This window comes from Pleurodeles waltl, chromosome 1_2 (genome assembly GCF_031143425.1).
Source record: "Pleurodeles waltl isolate 20211129_DDA chromosome 1_2, aPleWal1.hap1.20221129, whole genome shotgun sequence".
Lineage (NCBI taxonomy): Eukaryota > Metazoa > Chordata > Amphibia > Caudata > Salamandridae > Pleurodeles > Pleurodeles waltl.
This window is the reverse complement of record NC_090437.1, coordinates 76,275,439-76,301,041: the sequence shown is the minus strand read 5'-3', so window position 1 is coordinate 76,301,041 and position 25,603 is coordinate 76,275,439. Positions and strand designations below refer to the sequence as shown.

Below are 25,603 nucleotides of genomic sequence, written 5' to 3'. Positions count from 1 at the left end.
AGGTCCCCTAGATGAGCTCCCCACCCTAGAGTGGAAGCATCCGTTATTACTGTGGTCACTGGCGGAGGTTGCGAGAACGGCCTTACTTGAGAAAGATTGCCGTCCGCAACCCACCATCTTAGATCCACTGCAGCGTCCCTGGAGACCTTTACCGATCCCTCGAGATCTCCTTTGTGTTGAGACCACTGCTTTCGAAGGCACCACTGAAGAGCCCTCATGTGCCAGCGACCGTGAGTGACCAACAGTATGCAAGAAGCAAACAGACCGAGCAGACGTAAGAACTTGAGGACTGGAATGACCGCTCCACTTTGAAACATTGGAACCAACGCCTGAATGTCCTGAATCCGCTGAGGTGGAGGAAAGGCGCGATTCAATGTTGTATCCAGTTCTGCCCCTATGAACAGGAGGCGCTGAGAGGTCTCCAGGTGAGATTTGGGCACGTTCACAGAAAAACCCAGGTCGAACAACAACTGAGTTGTTGACTGCAGGGAAAGCAGCACGAGCTCCGGAGACTTGGCTTTGATCAACCAATCGTCCAGGTAAGGAAATACCGCTATCCCCTTCCTTCTGAGCTCTGCTGCAACCACCGCCATCACCTTTGTGAAGACTCGAGGTGCTGAAGTAAGACCAAACGGGAGGACCGCAAACTGATAGTGCTGCGATCCCACCACAAACCAGAGATACTTCTTGTGCGACTTGAGTATTGGGATGTGAAAGTAAGCATCCTGCAAGTCGACAGACACCATCCAATCTCCTTTGTTCAACGCTAAAAGCACCTGAGCCAAGATCAGCATCTTGAACTTTTCCTGTTTGAGGAACCAATTCAAGATCCTCCGGTCCAGGATTGGCCTCAACCGACCATCCTTCTTCGGGATCAGGAAGTATCTTGAGTAACAACCCTGACCCCTCTCCTGCTCTGGAACCAACTCCACTGCACCCTTTGAAAGGAGGACTAGAACCTCCTGTTCTAGTAACAGGAGATGCTCTCCTGAACAGTAGGATGGGCGGGGCGGGATGGGGGGAGGAAACTTCTGAAAGGAAAGGGCATTGCCTTTCCCAACAATGCTGGTGACCCACGAGTCTGATGTTATATCCTCCCACTTGCGGAGAAAGTTCAATAACCTCCCCCCTACAGGAGTGGTATGTGAAGGAATTGGTGGAAGACTAAGGCTGCTTCCAATGCTGCACCCCTCCAGAGGAAGAGGAAGAGGCAGAGTGCTGCTGTGCGGCTCCCCTGGTTCAGACCCTACCCCTCCCCCTGTAAGATCTATAGGAGAGAGCAGTGGCGGGTTGTTGTTGAAATCTGCCCCGAAAGGAAGAGGATGAGCCACGACCAAACCCCCTAAATCTTCTGAAGAGTCTCGAAGAAGCAGAAGAGGAGGAGGCCTGCAAGCCTAAAGACTTACCTAGTCTCCTTAAATCTCTCAAAGGCAGAGTCCGCCTTGGATCCAAAAAGTTATCCCCATCGAAGGGAAGATCCAGCAGGGCTGACTGGACATCCGATGAGAAACCAGAGGAACGAAGCCAGGCCTGCCTCCTCATAGCAACAGCAGTGCCCATAGCCCTGGCCACAGAGTCAGTAGTATCCAGCCCAGACTGGATCAATTGGGTTGCCGCAGCTTGAGCATCGGAGACCAGACTCAACACCTCCTGAGGCACCTCAGCATGGGACGACTTTATCTCATCCATTAGGGCGTAGATGTATCTCCCCAAAATGCATGTGGCATTAGTAGATTTTAAAGCCATGCTGCATGATCAGAAAGCCTTCTTGGAAGATTGATCCATTTTCTTTGAGTTTCTGTCTGAAAGCACTCCCGGAAAAGAACCTGGGGCAGTCCGAGATGAACATGAAGCCTGAACCACCAGGCTCTCTGGGGTCGGGTGCCTGGACAAAAAGCCTGGATCCGCAGGAGCCACTCAATACCTGCGAGCCACTGATCTATTGACTGCCGAAGATGACACCGGCTTCTTCCAGATCTCTAAAATAGGATCTAACAGAGCCTCATTAAAGGGCAGAAGTGGCTCTGCAACCTTCGAAGCAGGATGTAAAACTTCCGTTAAAATATTGGGCTTAGGTTCAGACACCGGCAAGGGAAGGTCCAAAAAGTTAGCTGCTTTCTTTATTACAGAGTGGAATGAAGCAGCCTCCTCTGTATATTCTCCAGGAGATGTTAAGTCCCATTCTGGAGAGGTATCCAAACCACTTGCTGTATCTAAACCCTGGAGATCCCCCAGAGGTTCCTCAATCTTTCCTTCCTCCAATGCCTGCTTCTAATACTCCTGCTCCTCAAGAAGGCGAAGAGCAAGCCTTCTTGAATGCAACCTGGCTTCAATTCTTGCGTCGACAGGGTGTCAGCCGACGTCGAAGCCTTACGCCGATCCTCGGATCCATCTGACGCCGGATCCATCGGCGCCGCGGACTTCTTCGGCGCCGTATGAGGCAAAGGATGGACAGGAGAACGCTCCGGTGCCGGACCAGCAGATCTACTCTGCGTCACCAGCTGTGAAGTTGACGCCATAGGAACCGGCGCCGAGCCAACACCTCCCATCGGAAGGAAGGGCATGAAAGGTGCGGTCGTAAAGGAGCCGGAGCACACATATTTGAAGGCCAATGGACCAGAAGGGCCAGCCGGTCCACCACCTGGAGCCATCTGTTGAAAGATAGCAAACATTGCATTTAAAAATGCGGAACTGTCGGCTCCTGGGGCCGGGAAAGCCAGATACTGTGGAGCCTGGGCTCGAGGTGACATCGGTGCTGGCCCTGGTGTCTGAGAAGCCGGTGAGAACTCCTGACGCTGGGGAACCTCAAACACAGATGGTGGATTCACAGGCGACATCGGCGAAGCTGGTGATGCAAGAGGCGTCTGCGGAGAGATGGTGGGGCTAACTTCCCATGTTTTTCGGCGTCGAGCTGAAGGTGACCTCGAACGCGATCTCTCGCTACTCGACCGGCGCCGAGATTCACAACGACGCCGGGAGTCACGATGACGTCGATGGGACTTCGGAGAAGATGACTTGCATCGATGCTGCTTCTCCTTCTTCTTGGATTTCGCCAAAAAGAGTTTTGCCTCTCGCTCTTTTAACGCCTTCGGGTTCATCCGTTGACAAGAGTCACATTTGTCAACGTCGTGGTCGGAACTGAGACACCACAAACAGTCTATATGTGGGTCCGTCACCGACATTTTGCCTCCGCACTCATTGCAGGGCTTAAAACCCTACTTTCTTTGAGACATGCTTTCTTTCTCGGAGAAAGAAACAGTAACAGTAACTGTAACTACGCAGAGTAGAAACAGTAGCTCCCTCAAAGAATAACCGTCGTTAGAAGGCACGGAAAAAAGGGAACTGACGTTGGCGAGGACCTCTTATTGCCTGTATGACTTCAGACGGCGTCGCATGGGCAACTGTGACGTCCTCGTCGACGTGCAGAAGCCAGGAAGAAGATTTCCGTTGAAAGCTGGCGCAGGGGGAAAATTCAATAAGTGAGAAATCCACAGGTAGTTGTATCCATCAGAAATCAGTGCGCTGCAGTGATGCCTATATAGGACCTGCGACGTCATATCTGGCATAGACGACATACTCAGAGCCGACTGATGCCACCTAATGGTGCACCGGGGTAGTGCTCATGAATTATTTTGGGATCCAGTCTGATGCATGGGGACAATTCAAAGGTAAGGAATCTGCAGCTAGCAGTCTTCATCAGATATAAATGACTGTTGTCAAGTTGGTCTCTGGCTCGATCAAGGTAACAAAGTTGGGTTGAGTCAACAGGACTACCTGGTGTCAGGAGATTATAGCAGATCAATCTGGGGAACGACAGGCTTGCCAACTCTGATCCCACTAACACTTTTAGTTCCTGTGTTTAAATGTCTCATTTTCTTCCCAGTCTATAGCTGAGAGTGCAATACTCAATTACCTTACCCAACTAGTTTGGAAATTCCATCTTGGCGAGATTTTTTACTGAGCTGTGTAGATGATCTTATTTGGTCGTCAGGTATATGGCAAAGTCAGTCAACTGCTAGAGCTTTTCAAAGCCTGCAAGATCTTTATGGCCCCAGTCTAAACAAGCCAAGTAAAGCCCAGAGTTTACACTCCATATAGTGAATCAGATCAATTTCTTCTAGGGCGAAGTCTAATCTGACTTGCAAAAAAAAAAATACCCTTTTCTAATATGTGTCCCAGTTTCTGACATCTATTTTCCTCCCCCTGCATGAAAGCTTTCCTATTTAGCACGAGGCTAAAGTGTGAATTTCTAAATAGAGGAGTAAAATGAGATGGATAGATCGTAAGGCTTTTCCCTCCTAGGATAGTGAGTCCCAGCACGGTTTCTGTTTGATCTTTTGCCTTATCAACACAGATTCCCATAGGGAGCATCCTGCTAGTGTATGGTCAAAAAAACAAAACTGTTTCAAAGTTTCCTCCCATTGCCATTCCCAAATGTAACAAAAGTGAGAGGCTCTATAGAACTAAGTCATGTCTGGTTAATCCAGCCCGCAGTATCACAGGGATAACAGACTGACTCCTCCCTATGCTCATTTTCTTCCCTCCCATTTATATAATTAAGGCATGCTTTGTAGTTAGCTTGGTCCCTCCTTAGGACCTGGAAGGCCAGGGCTTGGAAGAGGAGTAAGGGCTTTGGAAAAATTGATACCTTGAACAATACCACAGGGCCTTTCCATGAGGCCATGTCATCTACAAGCTTCTTTTCACTGAGGTGAGCAGCGGTGGGTAGTGAGCGGCAAAGAGATCTCTGCTGTAAGTGGTGATATTTATATCTAAAGTCGAATCAACCTAGTCGTCCATCGAGACTGCATCTCCTGATGATTGGGATTAAGGGCATATAATTCTGCTAGGTATATCTTGTATCCTGAGATATCATCAAATGTGTCTAGTTCCCCTAAGAGCACTGGGGCGGAGGTGGACAACTATTATCTGCAAAGATGTTAATTTAATCTGTTTTGGACCAGGCTGTATGCCTCATATCCCCTGATTGTTCCTAAGTAAAAGGCAAATTGTAGGTGAAATAGGGGGCAACCTCTCTTGTCCCTTTCTTACTTGATGCCATGCCAGAATTCACCTCAATAACCTGGACCTCTGCCATAAGGGCTGCCTAACCACCCAGTCAATGAACAAGAAAAGCAGGTCTGAAGCCTCTATGCTTCCCTGAGATAACTCCAGTGGATCCCGTCAAAACCTTTTCTGTGTCTACGGAGAGCAGGGCCATTTTTTGGTTGTCACTGCCTTAACAACACTCCACATATCCTGACTGATCTAAAAATCAGCTACAGGAACAATGCACCCAATCTGTCTGCCAGGACCTTGGCATAAATGTTCATATCCATGTTTAAGAGTCAAACAGATCTAAACAATTCCCATTTTTCCTTGCACTTGTCTGGCTTCAGGATTAGAGAGAATATGGCTTCTGCCATGGTAGGTGGTCACCCTAGATACAACCCACATTTTTTGCAAAGGGTGTAACATTTGCAAGGGCCAGCCCTTATAAGCTTTGTGAATTAAGCAGTCAGAACTGTTCCTCAGTCAGAAATACAGGGATTTCTGTAGGGACTACTACTTTCACAAAACACAGTATGCTGCCATTACTGCTTTATTACCATATTTGTAATGTAAAGCAAACATAAAACTAATCAAATTATTTCCAGATTAGGAAATATAAAAATAGCACCTGAGGTGGTATGGTGATCATCTCGTGTAGGAACTGAGGCGGTATTTCTTTGAGGTCTGAAACACTCACAGTGTTTATGGTGGCCGAATCCAGTGACTGAATATCTATTGCTCTTCTACTGTGAACACTAGTGATCTAATAGGAGAAAAAAATTACTTAAATCAACAAGAAACCTATAAGAACAACTTAAAATGCTACATATGTCAATGCTTTAATATCACTGAGATACGAAAATGAATGTATAGCGGTAAAAAAAAAAAAAAAAGTATAATAAGTATCTCCTAATCGACACCTGAATTTGAGCTGTGTTATTTAGCTTTTTTATAAACAGAAGTAATACAGTTCTTGCTTGTGTAGCTGAATAAAATATTCATTACACACTACACCACTCTAGAATATTGACTCTGAAGCTGTTAGTAAAACAATTGCTCAATGACCACATACACTCAATCATTTACTCTTCTGAACTCTAGCAACAGAACCCTGGAAAATAATAATCATCATTTATAGTACACTGCTGTGAGCAATGTATCTGCTGGCATCGTTTATCTTTTCTTAGGCATGATAAAAGGCTCAATTCTCAACTTTTCAAACCTTTGAGTTTATAGGATAGGATAGGATATTATATTTAGAAGAGTCAAAGGAAATTTGCAGGAGCGGAAACTACTGTTGCAGTAGAAGAGATGGCAGAGAATGGAGAGCTGCATCTAAAGAAGTAGCAAGAACACGGAGCTAATGCAGATGAGGTGACTATTAGCTGGAGGAGAGGTAATGGGGAGCAACAAGAGATCCAGGAGAAGCAGTTAAAAATTTGAAAGAGCTGCAGCAAGGGCGTAACTGGGAATACGATGTTGCTGGAGGAGAGGGGCCAGGAAGGAAGATGACCTATAGGAGTGGTGCTGAACCAAAGTTGTGAGAGAGTGCAAAGGGAAGCTGTAAGGGAAAAAGAAAGAATGAACATCTGCAGGAGAGGTGAGTGAAAGTGAGACAGCAGCTTGGATGCTTGGGGTACGGGGCTGAATTGCATAACCTAAAAGAAAAAACATTGCAGGAGAAGGAGTTTGCTGGAATAAGAGAAAGTAGCTGCAGAAGAACTGGAAAATGGGAGGATGAGGAGGGAAAGAAGAATGTAATTTGAAAGGGAATGGCTGCAGGAGTAGGATTGAAAGTGCAAATGGAAAACTACATAAAGAAAGGTGAGTTAGGGGAGCTTGCTTGGTTGAAGGAGGAAAAGCTGTAGGCATAGAGGCAACTGAAGGCTTGTAAACCAACAGGAAAATAGACTAAAAAGAAAAAATGAAGCTGCAGGGACTTTAATAGGAAAAAAGGAAAGGTTCAGGAGGAGAGCTAGCAAAGGTCATGATACTAAGCAACAATCCCAATTAGGTGAGCATGAGGGTGAAAAAGGAAGAAGGAGGTGAGATGAGGCAGTAGTGGTGTAACAGGATATTTTTTGTATTTAATGATATTTTTGATAACCAATTTTATTGACTTTTCATACTATGCAAGAAAGCAACTCAGACAGCACAGGAAAGTACTTGTTGTATACAGTGTTTAACAGACACACAGGGTAAAACACTACTGTGAAGTGAACAGCTACGTTGGAGACAATTCCATAAAGGCAGAAAGTGCAGCACAGTCAAAGATTCAATGTAGGTGGCCCAGCCATTTCCCCCATATGTGTTTGTGTTTCTATGGACATCCCTTGGCCTCGTATATGGGCCTTTCCTGTAGTGCCCACCAGTCCTCTACCCTCTGCCATTTAGACACCATGGGGGGAACCAGCTTCTTCCAACGGGCTGCTATGTTGCGCTTAGCCACTATGGTGGCCATGCCCAGGAATGTCCATTCTGCTCTCGAAATCCACCCGTCCCATGATGCTAAGCAGACGCAGTGGGGAGAGTTGCACCTCCCATCCAAGTATGTCTGAAGGTTCCTTGGTTATGGCCGTTCACTAGTGCTGAATCACAGAACCTAGCCAAACCATGTGGTAGAAATCTGTCAGGGTGCAGGGAGAAGGCCTGGGATCTGTTGCACCCTTATTAACCGAATATGTTAATTACCCGGTAAGTATCTGTTAGTGTCATGCAGTGCTGTAGATTCATATGTAATCACCCTCACGGACACCTGTGGCCGTTGCAGTTTTCCCTACTCTTCTCTCACATGGATGTATTATTACTTACATTTACTCTACAGTCCATTTTCCCCCATTTGTGAAATTCCACCTTTGCCTAGCATACCTATAAGAAGCTTGGTCTCCAGGGGGCTGAACTCGGAGAGGGGTGTGTCACTGGGTATGAGGACTAGCAGTGCATGGGACAGTTGTAGATATTTGTAAAATTGTGAAGAAGTGAGTGTGTAAATGTCTTGAAGCTCCTGAAAGCAGCGTAGGTGGCTCCCAGACCATATGTACCAAAGTTGTGATATATATCGATGAGGTCCCACTGCTTGAAACCTGTAAGTGTAGTTAGCACAACCAACCATGTGCTGTGTGTAGCAAGCTGGCTCTCGATATGGTGCACTAAAAAGTACTCCATGCAGGCAGTCCAGTGGATCGCTAGTTGGTTTGCAGACGCAAAAGTAGAAAGGACTAACACTCTATTTTATGGTAGTGTGGTCAAGCAGTTAGGCTTATCAGAGGATCATGCTAAGCATTTGTTGTACTCACAGGCAATAAATGATACACACTCAAAGAATAAATCCTTGAACAGTTTAGAAAGATAATTATTTTTATATGTATTTTGAACCTAAGGATTTTGTTATCAACTATGTATGTCTTTAAGCACAAATACTTTTCACTTGCAAAAATCAACAGTGCTGTTTCAGAGTTCTTCAATGTTAGCCTATGGAAGAAAAACACATTCAGCAAACAAGCACCTTATGACAACTCACAGGACCAATCTTGTATACTTAAGGTGAGTACTGGGCAAGGGTCAGGACCACATCAACAGGTCACTCTGGGCGGCACTGGGACGGCCAGTTGCAGAGGTTTAGTTTGGTGTTGCGTGCCCAATGTATTTCAAAGGGGATTGGTCTACGTGGATTTGGGCTGCAGGCTCTGACTGGGAGGGGCGGCCAGTCAGGGACAACCAATAGGTAGACCACAAACGTGGGGTGCTTGGGGACACGGGTTCACCTTTGGTTCTCTTCACCAGGGTGCAGGGGCAATGGATGCAGACGTGTCCTTTGCCGTTGGGGTTTCCCAACCAGGAGCACTAGCGGTTGGGGGTTCTTTGGTTTGAGGCTGCAGTTGTCGTGGAGGAGTCCCAGAGTGGTGAAACCACAGTGGACACAGGCTCAGGAGAGCTTGGAGATGTCCTTGACACCAGTGGTCCACTCCAACTCGGGCAGGCGGTGACGGGTGCAAGGGACGGGTGCAATGGTTGCTTTAGTTTTTGGGTGTCTCTCACCTCAGAGACTGTGAGAAAAGGGGCCTGCGTACAGAGGCTGCAGGTGACTTCAGGGAGTGCTGGAGGGGTGAAACCACCATTGACTTCGACTTTGGACAGCTGGGGAACCTAGATGGCACTGGTGGTCCACTTCACCTCGGGTCGTGAACGGCGGGTGAAGGGGTGAATTCGGATGTCGGGTCTTTGTGAATCCAGGGGCTGCAGTCCTTTCTTTGGAGTTGGTTGGGGGAAGCAGGTCCGCTGCTCACAGGAGTCTTTAGTCTTTTTCAGAGGCAGGCAGTCCTCCTGGGTTTCTGGAGGCTCAGCTGAAGGACCAGCCATCTTTTGGGGGAGTCCGTTGAGGGTTGTAGATAGGCTGGTGAGGTTGGCACCAGGTCAGCTGCTTCTTTTCTCCTCTTCTTTTCTCCTCTTCTGCGGGTGCAACTCTTCTTTGACCTTGGTCTTCTTAGGTCGTCAGGATCCGAGTTCTAGGGGTCATGGATGCCACCTAAATACTAAATTTATGGGCGTTACAGAGAGTGCCAATTGGCAGACATGGGTTGCCCACCTTTAGGGCTACTACACCCTTTCTATGGCCTCTTCTTTTGGGAAGTGAGCATAACCCTGACCCTAGTGGCCTAGTTACTTCCAAAGCAAGATGAAGGAATATAAAGGTGGTGTCCACTTCAGCTCATCCACCTTGGGGGAGGGAGTGGCATGAAGTGGGCACACCTCTTAATCTGCCTAATTTTCCCGCCTGTTCTGCCACCAAAAGTGCGGTCAGGACAGGGGAGGGGGGTTGGTCATCTCTGTCATTTGAAGAGACCTTGATCACATTACAAAAGTGGCTAGGCCTTTGAAGCTCCCCGCCCTGAAATGTCCATCCTGCCTGGTGGAGGTGCTAACACTCTGGCCTTTATCTCTGGCCGCTGAGAGAGCTGACTCTCACCTCGAGGTGTCAAAAACGGGGCTAGGGTGGCTGAACTGGTCAAGACCAGTCAGTTAACACACTAAGTAGTTGGCTTAGGTTTTCAGGGGGCACCTTTAAGGTGCCTTCTGGGTGCATCTATTGGTGAATCCAAAGCTGGCATCAGTGTGGGCTCACCAATATGAGATGTTTGATACCAAACATCCCTATCTTCATTGAAGCCACCTTGTAGCTGGGAAACACTGACCAGTGTCCAGCACAAGTACTTAAAATGGCTTCCCTGGTCACTCTCTATGCCTGAGAATCGACAAAGATGTAGGAGGGGCCATAGCTGCTCACGCAGATATGCCCTCACATGTAATAATATGCACCCTGCCCTCAAGCTGTAAGGCCTGCTAGAGGAGTGACTTACATATATGACATGCAGTGTTCGGCAACACGCCACACAGGCTGTGTGCCATGTCATGTTTTCACTTTTGTTAGCACCAAAACACGCAGTCTGCAAAGGCAGCCTGTCATGTGCTTGGTGAGGGGTCCCCTGGGGTGGCATAATTTGTGCTTCTGCCCTTAGGGACCTTAGTACCCCAGGCCCTAGGTACCAGGGCTACCATTTACAAGGGATTTATGAAGGTGGTAAAGGTTTTGCCAGTTGGGGAAAAATGACTGTGCAGTTTTGGGCAAAGAGATCTGGTACTGGGCACCTGGTTAGCAGGAACCCACTGCGTCAAAGTTACCCCAGAAACCAGTCAAAAAGGTGTTGAAGCGCAGCCCTGCAAGCGTGGAAGACCACCCACGCCACCACAGGGACAATGGTGAAGATCGTAGAACTACATAACATACCCATAATCCTAGGAAATCCCAGGGATGCCAATTCCAGCTGGTATGCAGGGTCAGACCTCCCCTGCAAAGCCATGCATTCATCACTAGAAGGTGGGATGCTAGATAATATACAAAGAGATTGGTCATCCCTAGACTGCCATTGTACGGGTCCACTGGTAGTGAGGGCTAGGCGAGGCCTATAGCTGTACCAGAGAAATGACGATGCCAGCTTATCCATATCACAGAGCCATCGAAGAGGCAGGGGCAGCGGGAGGTTTTAAAGAAAATAAAGAAACCCTGGCAGCACCATAATTTTGTATAGGGCAATTCTACCCATTACGTTTAACGGCAGGGGCTGCCATTTGCGTAGACCATCTTTTGCTTTTAGCAACAAAGGTTCAAGGTTGAAAGACCAGGTGAGTTCAGGGTGGAGTGGACCCATATCCCTCCGTACTGGAAGAAGAGGTGGCGGAGAAGGGACATCGTCTTGCCAGGACATGCAGTCTTGAGGCACGTGAGGGGCCCAATTGCTAATGATATTTAATATAAATGGTATTACTGGGAGGTTTTGCCAAGAATTTCTGTGAAAAGTATAAACCAAGGCACTGGGAAAATAATTACAAGTTTTTGAAATGCAAGAGGACATGTCACAGTGAAAGATACTAGGACAGGGTTTGTTGCTGTGAGGAGTTTGTACTGTAAGGTTTACTGTAAGGATTTCTGCGAGTATTTACTATGAGAAACAAAGAGGTGGTGTTATATTGAAACAGATGATGTGCTACTGTGAAAGGTCTCTATAAGAACTAGTGGGCAGGTGCTATAGAGATGAAAATGTTACGTTCCTTCTGTAACTAACTTCTAATCAGGCTCATCTCAGGAATTTCCTTCAGGCACCAGACAGAATCTGAACAAAACTGCAATAGCTTTCACTCAGTGGCAGGTGACGCCTCAGGTCCACGTCAGCTCCTACACCTAGCTGGATTTGAAGTCACTGAACCCTATGTGGTGCCAACCGGCACTCTGACATCAATTCTCATACTTTTTCATAGCAAAACCTTATAGCCTAAGAAAAACCTGTTGAATTCAAAGAAATTGAGTGCACAAAATCAACCAGGTGCCGTATCTTCAGTCCTGTCCTCATCAGAGTGGGAAGGCAGGAGGGTCGGTGACAAATATTCAGGTAGGTATCAACCAGAGAAATCACTACTGAAGGAAAAACTTTTTCTTCTCATGGATACCTCTGCCTGCAAACTCCACAACATATGAATTGATTGGTAGCCCTGGACAGTGACATCACATAAACAAGGCAGAAGCCTAGTCTGAGGGACATACCTCTATGCACTTTTGTGCACCAACAACTATAACGCAGGAATGCCCAGAGGGAAAGAATAAAGTGCCTAGATAGTAGCACCAAATAGGACAGAACCAAGGAGTGCTGCAGATAATAGAGGAAAACCAACAAAAAGAAGCTGAAATCTACTGAAGGGGAAGGAATGGAATCATGTTCTAGACCCTCAGCCACAGGAATGAAAAGGAGGGAAGGATAAAAGCAAATCATCTGAACACAATAATCCCATCCCAATACTAGGAAGCACCAGCAAGGGGCCTTGAAGTACTAAAACGAGGGAGAAACAATAAGGTCTAATTCACCTAGGGACAAACGGAAAACTGAATGAAGGACAAAAGAAAGTATATCAGGAGAGAGGGGGCGTGGCCATGGTGTGGACCCATGAAGACGTGCCCACGCTGAGCTCTGCAGTCTAATGAGCCCCTAGACACCTGTTCACAGTGACTTTGGTGATATATACTCTAACCCTTGGCGAACCGGAGTTGCAGGCAGGGCTACATTTCATGGAGTGCTGCTCAAGCTGAGAGGACCAACAAGACTCGTGACAACATTCCGGAGGGCCCCTTCTCCCTGCCGGCGCCCAGGATTCATGACGGTTGCGACATTGGAGGAACAGGGCGGCAGAGTAGCATTCTTAGTACATATGCAATGCTTTAAAGTATTTTCTTGTTGTTGCTTGTTTTGCACTTATTATGTCACCATGTTCTTTGGAACATTCAGTGGGGAATCAGAATGTAGGCATTTTGAACAGCGGCTTGCCTGCCTACTGGATGCTTCACTGGTCGTGGGTCAACTTTATTCAAGACTTGAATAAACCACTTTATTTATAACAATGTCTCAGTGGTCTTTACGACTTCTTGGAAGAGAAGCAGAATAGTACTTGTGGAATAATACCAAATTTGCCATCTACTACATATTTTGGTACCAGGAGTGGGGTTGATGTTCCTTGGTTCTCCACACATAGAACCCACCAACCGTCAATTTTTTTTCCCACCACTGTGTCATTTCGAAGGCGAGACCTTTTTTCTACGTTTTTATTCACTTGTTGGTCTCCTTTAATAATTTATATGTAGCGCCACAGTGGCAACGGTCATCAAAGCTTACCTTTGAAACTCCTGTTCCATTCTTGGTTGCAGAGCAACATGCACCTTGGAGCGTGCTCTCCTTTGTCTTTGCGGCCACCACTTGTATCCTGGATACTCGTCAGCTTGTACACCCCAGAACTACGTACTGACAAGCTCTCTGCTGCGCTCCAGCATAACGTGTCACATTAATGCTGTGTAGATACGTAATTTCTAAGACACTGAAGCTGCCATTTTTTTTCTTTCCTGATTTACACCACGTATAATTTTCAGCATGTACAGGGAGTGCAGAATTATTAGGCAAATGAGTATTTTGACCACATCATCCTCTTTATGCATGTTGTCTTACTCCAAGCTGTATAGGCTCGAAAGCCTACTACCAATTAAGCATATTAGGTGATGTGCATCTCTGTAATGAGAAGGGGTGTGGTCTAATGACATCAACACCCTATATCAGGTGTGCATAATTATTAGGCAACTTCCTTTCCTTTGGCAAAATGGGTCAAAAGAAGGACTTGACAGGCTCAGAAAAGTCAAAAATAGTGAGATATCTTGCAGAGGGATGCAGCACTCTTAAAATTGCAAAGCTTCTGAAGCGTGATCATCGAACAATCAAGCGTTTCATTCAAAATAGTCAACAGGGTCGCAAGAAGCGTGTGGAAAAACCAAGGCGCAAAATAACTGCCCATGAACTGAGAAAAGTCAAGCGTGCAGCTGCCACGATGCCACTTGCCACCAGTTTGGCCATATTTCAGAGCTGCAACATCACTGGAGTGCCCAAAAGCACAAGGTGTGCAATACTCAGAGACATGGCCAAGGTAAGAAAGGCTGAAAGACGACCACCACTGAACAAGACACACAAGCTGAAACGTCAAGACTGGGCCAAGAAATATCTCAAGACTGATTTTACTAAGGTTTTATGGACTGATGAAATGAGAGTGAGTCTTGATGGGCCAGATGGATGGGCCCGTGGCTGGATTGGTAAAGGGCAGAGAGCTCCAGTCCGACTCAGACGCCAGCAAGGTGGAGGTGGAGTACTGGTTTGGGCTGGTATCATCAAAGATGAGCTTGTGGGGCCTTTTCGGGTTGAGGATGGAGTCAAGCTCAACTCCCAGTCCTACTGCCAGTTCCTGGAAGACACCTTCTTCAAGCAGTGGTACAGGAAGAAGCCTGCATCCTTCAAGAAAAACATGATTTTCATGCAGGGCAATGCTCCATCACACGCGTCCAAGTACTCCACAGAGTGGCTGGCAAGAAAGGGTATAAAAGAAGGAAATCTAATGATATGGCCTCCTTGTTCACCTGATCTGAACCCCATTGAGAACCTGTGGTCCATCATCAAATGTGAGATTTACAAGGAGGGAAAACAGTACACCTCTCTGAACAGTGTCTGGGAGGCTGTGGTTGCTGCTGCACGCAATGTTGATGGTGAATAGATCAAAACACTGACAGAATCCATGGATGGCAGGCTTTTGAGTGTCCTTGCAAAGAAAGGTGGCTATATTGCTCACTGATTTGTTTTTGTTTTGTTTTTGAATGTCAGAAATGTATATTTGTGAATGTTGAGATGTTATATTGGTTTCACTGGTAATAATAAATAATTGAAATGGGTATATATTTGTTTTTTGTTGAGTTGCCTAATAATTATGCACAGTAATAGTCACCTGCACACACAGATATCCCCCTAACATAGCTAAAACTAAAAAGAAACTAAAAACTACTTCCAAAAATATTCAGCTTTGATATTAATGAGTTTTTTGGGTTCATTGAGAACATGGTTGTTGTTCAATAATAAAATTAATCCTCAAAAATACAACTTGCCTAATAATTCTGCACTCCCTGTATACATGCTAAGCGGACATGGTTTCCTGATTTACACCACATATCATTTCAGCGCGTATAAACGGACTATATTCGGACACTACAGTTGAAGGTGAGATTTCTGAAATTAGTGTTGCTGGATTAAGGCATTTTGCATCTAAACAGATTATAATTCAGCAGTTAATATGGCCACAGTTCAAGGGGCAGTTCAGCTACCTCCTTTTCTACAAAGGGCAGGCAAACCTGATATTAAGTGGAGAGAATGGCTGCGTATATTTGAAAATTACTTGGTGGCTACAGATGCTATGGACTATTCTCCAACAAGAAAAATTGCATTATTATTTAACCATTTAGGAGCTGCTGGGCAGAGAGTTTTTGATGATTTCCAGCACCTTCTGAAGAAGGAGTTTCCTGGAATGTATATTTAGAAGGCAAGGCCAGAATGAGCAAACAATATTCGGAAGAACTCACCATTTTATTGAAAATATTTTTTTTTTTAAATGTAAGCAAGCTCCAGATGAGACTTGAGCAACACTTTGCGACCTTAAGGGTTTTAGTATCTAAGTGTGAATTTGAGAATCGTGTAGACATATATATGAGAGATTAGTTCGTTTTCAGTTGTCATTCCAGGAAGGTGCAGGAACGTTTGTTAACGTGCAGAAATCCCACATTATCTGAGACAGTAGACATTGCGAAAGTCATTGGAAGGTCTATTATAACAACACAAGTACGATCTAATCATAATGGATTACATAGAGGTAACCAAGATGGGCTATTGCCTCTCAATCTACTTGCTGAAGATACTTCTAGATGTCTGGTTAATAGGAATACCAGGCCAAATAAAAGTAATACCAAATGTTTTAGATGTGGTTCAAAAACATAATCTAGGAATTTTTCTTCATGTCCTGCCATTGACAAAAAATGTGTGCGGTGTCGCAAAATTGGTCACTTCCAGGGGGTTTTCAAAAGTGCAGGTGTCAATGTCAAAAGTGTGAAAATCAATAATGTGAATTTCAACAAAGGAGGGGTGCAAGAATGCATTGACAAATTTTCTAATGTTTTATTGACCATTGATACTGAAGAGTCATATGATTCAATTTCTCAACAATATAAAGGGATTAAAGGACCCTATTGTCAAGCAACTATTGATGGCAAGGTGGTCATGGCAGCATCCGGAGCTCCTGTCACTATTTTAGCAGATACCACCTTTTATAAATTATGACCTTACAACATGGTTCTTGTACAGGCTGATAAATAAGTCCTAAAGTGTATGGTGAGCAAGATGTAGAGCTTTTAGGTAATTTTCTTGAATGCTTAGGTCGACAAATCTCAACTAAAATATATGTAGCAGTAAAAGGTCTTGATATCATAGAATGGAAAGATTTAGCTATGCTAGGCATTTATTTACTCCTGGTCATAGAGAACCTATTATGCTAGGGAAAGTTCCAATATGCAATATTCAGAGTGAGGAGAAGGTGATAGAAAAACTTATAGATAAATACCCAACTGTTTTTAATGATTCCATTGCCACTGTGAAGGGGTTTGAGCATGTTATTAAACCTAAGAAAGATGCCATTCCAGTTATACACAAGGTTAGGCCTGTACCGTTAAGTGTTAGAGGCAAATTTAATTAGTACTTGAGGGTGTCATCACTCCTAGTGATTCGTCTAAGTAGGTTTCTCCCATTGTTATCACATAAAAATTGTTCAGGAGATTTGAGGTTGTATGTTGATCTCAGATCACTTAATCAGAACATTTTAGTTGATTGCCATCCCCTACCACGTATACAGGAAACAGTAGCTAATATTGTAAACACTAAATATTTTCCAACTACAGACCTTAATTCTGCTTATCACCAAATTCGTCTCAGCTCAGAATGTCAATCTTTAACTACTTTTGTGACACCATTCGGTGCATACATATACTTAAGATTACGTTTGGTCTTGCATCAGTGGCAAGGGTATTCCAAAAACTCATGAATACATTATTTAGTCAAGAGCCCCAAGTGCAAGCTTTCCAAGACAATATTTCGTTTTTTACACAAAATGCTGAAGAGCTTTTTCTTATCCTTGAGAAAGTTATCAAAATTCTAGGGGGAATGTGGTATGACAATAAAACAAAACAAATATAAATTCATGGTACAGGAAGTTGAGTATCTTGGTCACAATATTTCGGACAAAGGTATCAAACCAAAGGCTTGCAATGTAGAGGCAATTAAAAAAGCACCTCCACCCATGGATAAAGACTCACTTAAATCATCAAACACAAGCTTTATTCGGTCACATATAACCATCAAAGCATAAAAAAGAAAGGTCACAACAATCAGAAATGTATATACATAATAAATAAGTGATTAAAAAAGAGCAACAATCATTAAAAGATCAAAAATTTTAAAAAACGAGTACGTGTATACCATGCGGTGGCAAGGAAGTTGCTAACCGCACAAATTAAGAATGGGGAAGTGTCTCTCATCAACATCCTAAGTGCAACTTTACAGTGTCTTATGCCCAGATTCCTGCAAACTGGACGAATCCATTTCTGCCGAGCCAACCCATAGGCTGGGCAAATGAACATAAAATGTACTATAGATTCAGGAGCACAATTGCAACTACGGCAAAGGTCAAATGTAAATGATGGTCGCCAGTTACCGGTAAAAGACTTTAACGGTAAGCACCCATATCTAAAACGGGCATACAAACTTTTACATATTTGATCAGGAATTAAATCTAGATAAGGTTCGAATTGAGGATACCATTTAAAATCAAGAAATCAAGTTGTCAGTCGACCATGTGAAGTACATAAAAGGTAGTTATTCCTAACATAGGATCAGTAAACTGATTTTAAATGTTGCTTCTGAGCCCTCCCTAGATTGTGGGAATACCTCCAAAAGTCCCCAAGTGCGAAACTACTTCGAAACATACTGGAGCCAGGGAATAGAAAGTGCATTCCGTCTACCTAAAATGTCTAGCATGGATTCCTTATAGACAGCTAGCTCAGGAGTAGTCCAAATGCGCACCCAAAAGAGTAAAGGTCTTAGAGCTATCACATCAGAGATGAGGGGAAACCCGAAGTCCAGAAAAACCGGAATCAATGGTGTGCTACTAGGGCATGCAAGGAGAGTTCTTACAGAATTATTTTCACCTACAGATAATTTCATAATATTAGAAGGTCCCCAGACCTCAGCGCCGTAAGTCGCCGCACCCTGGGCCTTTGCTAAATAAGTCTTAATAGCTGGAGGAACAGCTTTCACAGTGGTGAAATTGTAAAATCGCAGGATGGCACCTGACCTGTGCTGAAGAAGTGCGGTGCTCTTGTCAATCTGGGCCTCCCATTGCATATTAGTTGTAACTCTTACTCCCAGATAGTCTATTGAACGTACCTTACCTAAGGGAGCCCCAATTAATGTGATAGTGCATCTCCTATCAGGGCCCATACTTAGTGTCATTAGTTTAGTTTTACTGGCATTAAGTTCATTCTATTTCAGATAGTGCATGGTCCACACAAAAAGCACTAATCCTACCCACTAGGATCTGAAGACCCACAGGGGTTTTGGAAATCAAAAGTGAGACGTCAGCAAATAATAATATAGTAATTTTTTGGTCGTTCAAGGAGAGGGCATCACTTTGACAGGCAGACACAGTTTGCACCACCTCGTTAATGAACAAGGTAAAAAAGAGTAGGTGCAAGGACACAACCCTGTCGCACCCCCGCCGGATATCTATACGATCAGTAAGCTCTCCCTGGCTGCCCATCTCACCTGGGCATAAGTATTCTCATGCAACCGTTGTATTAGATGTACTATATTCTCTGGGATGCTAATTGTATACAAAACGTCCCATAACTGCCCTTTAGGGACCAGGTCAAAGGCAGGTCTTAGATGCACAAAGGCAACATTTAAGTTTTGTTTTGCTAAGACAACATATTTCCAAAATAGGAGGGTCAGCCTAAAAACCTGATCCATCGTACTAGTTTTCGGAAGAAAACCTGCCTGAAGTGGAGTTAGTACCTGATTGTCTTGAACCCAATCCAAATGCCTATCCAGTAACTGCTTTGCAAAATTATTTTGAAGGTAATCGATGAGGCTGATTGGTCTGTAATTAGCAGGCGAACCCACCTCGCCCTTTTTATTTTTTATAAATGGGAATTATTTCTGACCCATGCCAAGTTTCAGGGATAGAACCTCCTGCTGCTATAGCATTTGATAATGTATTTATGTACCAGGACCAAATAACAGGTTCAGATTTAAACAGATCCCCTGGTACCTGGTCAGGGCCTGGTGCCTTGGCCGATTTTAAGGAGTTAATAGCAGCTACAGTTTCCGCCATTGAGAAGATGATAATCTCTATAGAGCCGTCAATAGATGTTCTACAATTGTCAGCCCCATGACACGATTTGTCCAGAGACAATAGTGTAGAATCCTGAGATAAAAGTAAAGCATAAAGCTGGGAGAAGTGACCCACCCATCTTTCGGTCTGGATATGCATACAAATAGTGCCATTGCCCCCCCCCCCTCTATATCTATTGGGCAGCAGCTTCCAGAAGGTCCCATTATCTTGATGCTTGATTGCATCCAGCAGACTCTGCCAAATAGTGTCTTCCCAACCTCTCTTTGCCAATTGCAAGGTTTTATTGTACCCAAGTCTAGCAATTATAATTGCCCTCTGTGAGTGAGTCTTAATGGCTGATTTTAGAGTTAACTTGGCATTGGAACAATCCTTATTAAACCATTCCCCAGCTTTGGTATTATCAGAGGGGTGCCTGATGGTAATTTCCCTGTAAAAAGTACCCTGTAAAATCCTTACCATTTATTCGTGGATACTCAGAATTGGAATGTCACTGGCCTCATACTCCTCAAAACCAGACAAAATTTTTAAGAAAGATGAATACATTTTCTTAACCAGATAAGGATTTGACATTACTTTGGGCCAGCTAACGCGAGTTTGCCTGTGATTCAAAAGGGGACCCAGAACCTCAGAAATCCAAGTATTCTGAACTCTTAAACACATTACTAAATAAGGTGAGGAATAAAGGGTTGTGGTTGCTGTCATGGCAAGGTTCTACCTTCATATCTATAGAGAGAGAACAAAGCCTAATATCCACAAAAACATAATCAATGACACTGGAGGAAGGCCCTCGCTTAAAGGTGGGTGCAATATTTAAATCAGATCTAGTACGGCCATTACATGCTCCTAGTCCAAATCTAAAGCAAAGGGAAGTCAACTGTGAAGCAGCACAAGAGCCAATACATTGAACATTCTCCTTCCATTGAGGGATGCCCCAAAGTTCATCATCCTCAGTTGTCAAATTACTGTTAAGGTTATTGGGTTCAAAGGTACAATTCATATCCCCAGCAACTACTAATTTTGTTGACGGATGCAGGGACTCCATATATTCAGCTAACTGGGCAAGTGTTTGAGACTCTGTGCCTCGGGGAACAGACCTTGCGTACACATTGATTATAATCATTTTGAAATCAGGTTGAAATACAAGTTGAATACCCACTAAATCATGCAAGTTAATAGGTAATGCTGAATGGTTACATTTTTAATTCTTATTCAACAGAATCATGAGACCCCCCTTAGGTCTACCAAAACCACCAGATGCAGGTTGGACAGCAGAAAAGTATGTCACAAACCCATCTAAAAATATCAGATCTTCAGCCCAAGTTTCCTGAAATAAACATATCCTGCTTATTAATGAAACTAGCCCTACACTCAGGGTCTCCCAACTTTTTACCAATCCCTGCCAAATTCCAGAACATAATAGAGAATTCTGAGCAGGGGATCTGGAGTCTAGGTCTAAGATGCGAAACATTCTCATAATTGCCAACCCACTCCTGTGGAGAAGTGTGGCACAATGGTTAGATGAGCAGACCTTGAAGCAGAGATCTGGCCCGGGACCAGGGTTCAATTCCCACCTCGGCCGGTCTTGGGCACAATTCCCTTGGACCAGATAATTCTCGCCACTGTGCCTAATCTAACTAATGGGTCCCACTCTGTAACTCTGGGCAATAGCTTGCTTAATCTCCACAACGGCCTGACAGTGCTTAGATGCCTGGCTTCACCCTGGGGCTGCCCAGGAGTGGGTGCCTCACAGGGAAAAGCTAGGAGGGGTTCCACAGCGGTATGCGTACAGCGCCTTGAGACCCTAACGGGTGAGTAGTGCGTTATACATGTGCAAAGTTTACGTTTCTAGTCTTCACGACTAGCCCCAGAAGCTGCAATAGGGGCCCTTAAGGAAGAAACATTAGATAGTCATTCTATTTCAGATAGTGAATGAAGAGGATTCTCTGTTGTGGTTGGGACACAGCTTCTACCAGAAGCCTGGGCCTCTCCTGAGAGGCCATCACATAGGGTGGAAAAACTTCTTACACTGCCCCGGAGTGGATGGGATTGAAGTCTGTTACCAGATCCTCTAGAAGCCCTCAAGTAACGAGTGCATGTATCAAAATCGATAAGGTTATCCACCAACATTTTATCTACAAGGAAAATAGAAATGAAATCAAACTCTGATCCTAGTTGACTGTCTACCCACCTCGAGAATATCAGCCCGAATGGCAGAAAGGCAATTCCTCTGCGTTCGTAACCAATAAATCACCTTATTTATGAGGGAATCCTGTGTTTCTCTAAAACCAATGGGTAACCTAGGCACCCCCGCCATATAAATAAAACCACCTTTTCTCCTCCATCCTCGGCCCCCATTCTCATTGGCCTCTTGTGATGAACTTAAAGAGCCAGAGGGGGGAATTTAGATGATCCCGCATGCACCTGAGCTCCAATATCTCCCCGTGAACCTTTGGTAGAATCTATATGTTGGGTTATAAACAGCATCCCTGGTCCGCAAGTAATTACATTTTTGGAGTCTGAGTTATATATCTGACTCACTTAAATCACTTTAGGTCTCTGAGTATTATGCATGTTGGTGCAACCCCTAAGATCTCTAATTAAGAAAGGTATCACATTTGAATGGTCAACACAAGCTAATAAAGCTTTTGAAGAGGTTATGGCTCTTGTGATTAATGCTCCCACTTTACAACCATACCAACCACAGAACAGATCCTTTATCTCTGCAGATGCCAGTTTAAAGGGTTTAGGAGCTATCTTCGGGCAATGGGATAAAAGCATAGAAAACACTTTGGTTTTCGCTTCCAGATCTTTGAGTGATGCAGAAATGAAATATAGTATTATTGAGCAAAAGGCACTTGCCTGGGCAGTCAACAAATTCAAAACCTATATCTGGGGAACTTAGTTTAATCTCTTTACTTACCATAAACTTCTAGTCTATCTTTTAAATGGCAATGGTTTGGGTAAAGCACTGACAAGATTAGTCAGATTACTCTCAAAATTGCAAATGAAATACATACAAGGAGGAAAATATTTTCTGGCACATTTTTTTGTCCTGTTTACTTGTGAATAATTGTGTTGACACTTTATTTGAAGAAGATGAATGTGTAGTGGCTTTAATTGATGTTTCATCCAGTTGCAAAGGGATAATTTCTGAAGAATAATGGTTGAATGCCACAGAGAAAGATGAGGTACTTAAGAAAGTTTGTCGTTCTATTAATCGGGGTAGGCCAGCAGAAAAACCTTTGTCAGAGGAACTCAAATGTTTTGTACAAGTTGCACCTGAACTATCCTGTGAGAATCAAATTTCAATAATCAGATCACTCCTCTGGCAGAGTTGAGAAGACGTTTAATTACTTTCGCATATGAAGGACATATGAGCATATCCGCAACATGTAAAAAATTGAAACAGCATTTACAGTGGCCAAGCGATGTCCTTAAAGTATTGTCTCAGACAAACATTGGAAAGCCACTAACACCTGTACAATTTCCTGAAGCCCCATGAGTTAACGTTGCAATGGGTTTTTCAGGATCTTTTCATCTTCTGCCCAGGGACCTAAAGTATTTTATTGTTTTAGTAGACTATTTTTCAAAATGGATTTATTTTGATTTTGTAGGATCACCCAACACGAAATCAACCAATTAATTAAAAATATATTCTTGATTGAAGGGTGTCCGTGTTATATTGTTAGTGATAATGGTATGCATTTTGCACCCATAGAAAGGAATAGTTTTATGACAAGTCTAGATATAACACATTTGCAAGTTGCTCTTTATAGCCCATCTTCAAATGGAATAGTAGAGAGTGTAAATTGCATACTCAAAGAAAGGATTCTCACTTCCTTTTCAGCTGATACTGATGTTCTTACTTCTTTTTTACAAGACAAAATATGGTCTTAATTGACAACACCACATACCACCACTAATGTATCTCCTTTCAAAAGTTTGTGTGGCAGAGAAGCCAGGACCAAACTTATTCCAGGGTGGATAGAATTAGTTTCTAGTAATATAAATCAAAACCCGGAAGAGAAAAAATGTAATTCTGTAATAAGGAAAAATGCACTTGCACAACAAACTAAACAGAAAGATTATTATGACAAAAAAATAAATTTGAAACCCATTTCAAGGTTAATGACTGGGTTTTGATTACAAAAATAAACAGAGTTTTGAAAGGAGAATCTGAATTTACTCTACCAGCGAGAGTATTGAAAGTCAAGAAAGGTTCCATTTTATTAAAAGGGAAAGGATGGTGGAATAGGGATAGTGTGGTACCTATTTCTGAAGCGCAAGCCATTATCTATCAACAGACTTGCATTGAATCTCAGATTGAAGATTCCATGCTTGCTACAAATGTGTGCGATTCTGCAAAGCATGATTATGACACTGCTAACTGTAGGACTCAGAAGCCACTCATTCCAGAAACTTCCATTGAACACCCACATAACATACTGGGAAGTACTACATCTCACAGTTTAAGATCAAACAATTTGAGATAGGGGAAGTTACCTAGTAAATTCTAACATTTTGAATTGTATTAACAAAATTCTTGTGTTTTTCCTTCTGTTAAAGTTTCTCATTGTGTAACGGAGAGGGATGATGTAGTATTCTTAGTACATATGTTATGCTTTATAGTCTTTTCTTCTTGCTGTTTACTTTGCACTTATTATATCACCATGTTCTCTGGAACAGTCAGTGGGGAATCAGAATGTAGGCATTTTGTCCAGCGGTTTGCCTGTCCACTGGATGCTTCACTGGTCATGGGTCTTCTTTATTCAAGAGTTGAATAAACCACTTTATTTATAACAACGTCTCAGTGGTTTTATGACATCCTGGAAGAGGAGCAGAATCATACATGTGGAGTAATACCAAGTTTTCTATCTACCACAAGCAGGCCTTTGGGAAAGTGCAGGTGAACAGAGCCCTGTCCGCTGCCCACCCCCCTCCGCCACCTTCAACGATAAAAGATCAGAGGGAGCAGCAGATGGGTGCGCGGATAGAGGGCCATGCTCGAGGTCGACAGATTACAGCAGGTCAAGTGAGGCCTGGGCCTGAGGAGATGAGCAGAGGGCCGAGCAGAGATCCAGCCTATCGAGAAGGCAGCGATTGCAGACCCTGCAGGTGCTCAGTGTGGAGGGAGAGGATTAGCCCCCCAGTGGTACAGGGGCCATTTTTCAGCACCAGGGTGGGGCGGGCCCCCAGAGATCGGCTCCCTTTGCTCTGGTCCCACCTTGCAACCAGTCCCACATGGCAAAGTCTTGACCCTAAGCCAGAGGTTTCTCCTTGATAAAAGACTTATTCCAAAGCATACAACCTCCTGTGCCTGCCCACAGAACAGCCCCAGCTGATGGGAGCCAACTGCCCAGAGGGATACCTTGCCAGCAGCAAAGTAAGAAGGCTAAGTCCCTGCCACAAGAAGCGACATCAGACAGCTTATGCTGGTGTTGCCACAAGGAGATGGGTTTGCTGAGACAAGATGTGGTGAAGTCGCTGCCGGATTTGGATCAGGGCATCCAAACTTTAGATGTTCAAATCAATCACCTTGAGGTAGCAGTGGCAGAGGGAGCCTACGAGAGAGATGAGATGACAGTCCATGCTGAAGAAATGGAAAAATGGTGCCAGTGATGAACATACAAAGCTAAAGTTTGTGAAAACCGATCCCGGTGAAACAATATACACACACATTAGCCACGTCCAGGACTTGTTCTGCTCCCTTCTTCAGGAGTCTACTGATACACCACTGGAACTTGACTGAATGCACAAGGTCCACAAAGCCTATCAAACCACAAATAATCTGACACCAGATGTTCTAACAAGGGTTTACTTTTCCCGCCATAATGAAAGCAGCTAGAAAGGTAGACCCTCTGGTGTTTTGGGGCTCGTCATTGGATCTTTTCTGGGATGTCAATTCTCTTACTTTGGATAAATGCAAATCCCTAGGCTTATCCACTGACTTCCTTGGGGACCACAAAATAGGGTGTGGAATTTGTGTTGTCCGATGCCTGTGACATCTGGATTTCTTGCAGGGGCAAGAAGTTTTAATGTACATTTTCTCTGCTGTACAAGTTGACAGTAAAATACGGTAAACCTAGACAAATCCGCTGCTGGTCATAGCCAATAAGGGAATGTGAATCACGGGGCTCAAATGTGTAGTGGCCTCTGAATGGCCAGGTGGCCGTCACTGCAATCACAGCTG

General features: G+C 44.1%; 1 protein-coding gene across 4 annotated transcripts in view; it reads right to left on the bottom strand.

Annotated features, from left to right (window-relative positions):
- The window catches only part of TDRD7 (tudor domain containing 7), a 779,147-nt gene that overhangs the window by 190,646 nt on the left and 562,898 nt on the right, over positions 1-25,603 (bottom strand). For all 4 annotated transcript variants that reach the window (XM_069236519.1, XM_069236523.1, XM_069236528.1 and 1 more), the window contains one exon: positions 5,681-5,815. In XM_069236519.1, coding sequence (XP_069092620.1) covers positions 5,681-5,815 — 135 coding nt within the window. The remainder of the gene's footprint in view (positions 1-5,680; positions 5,816-25,603) is intronic.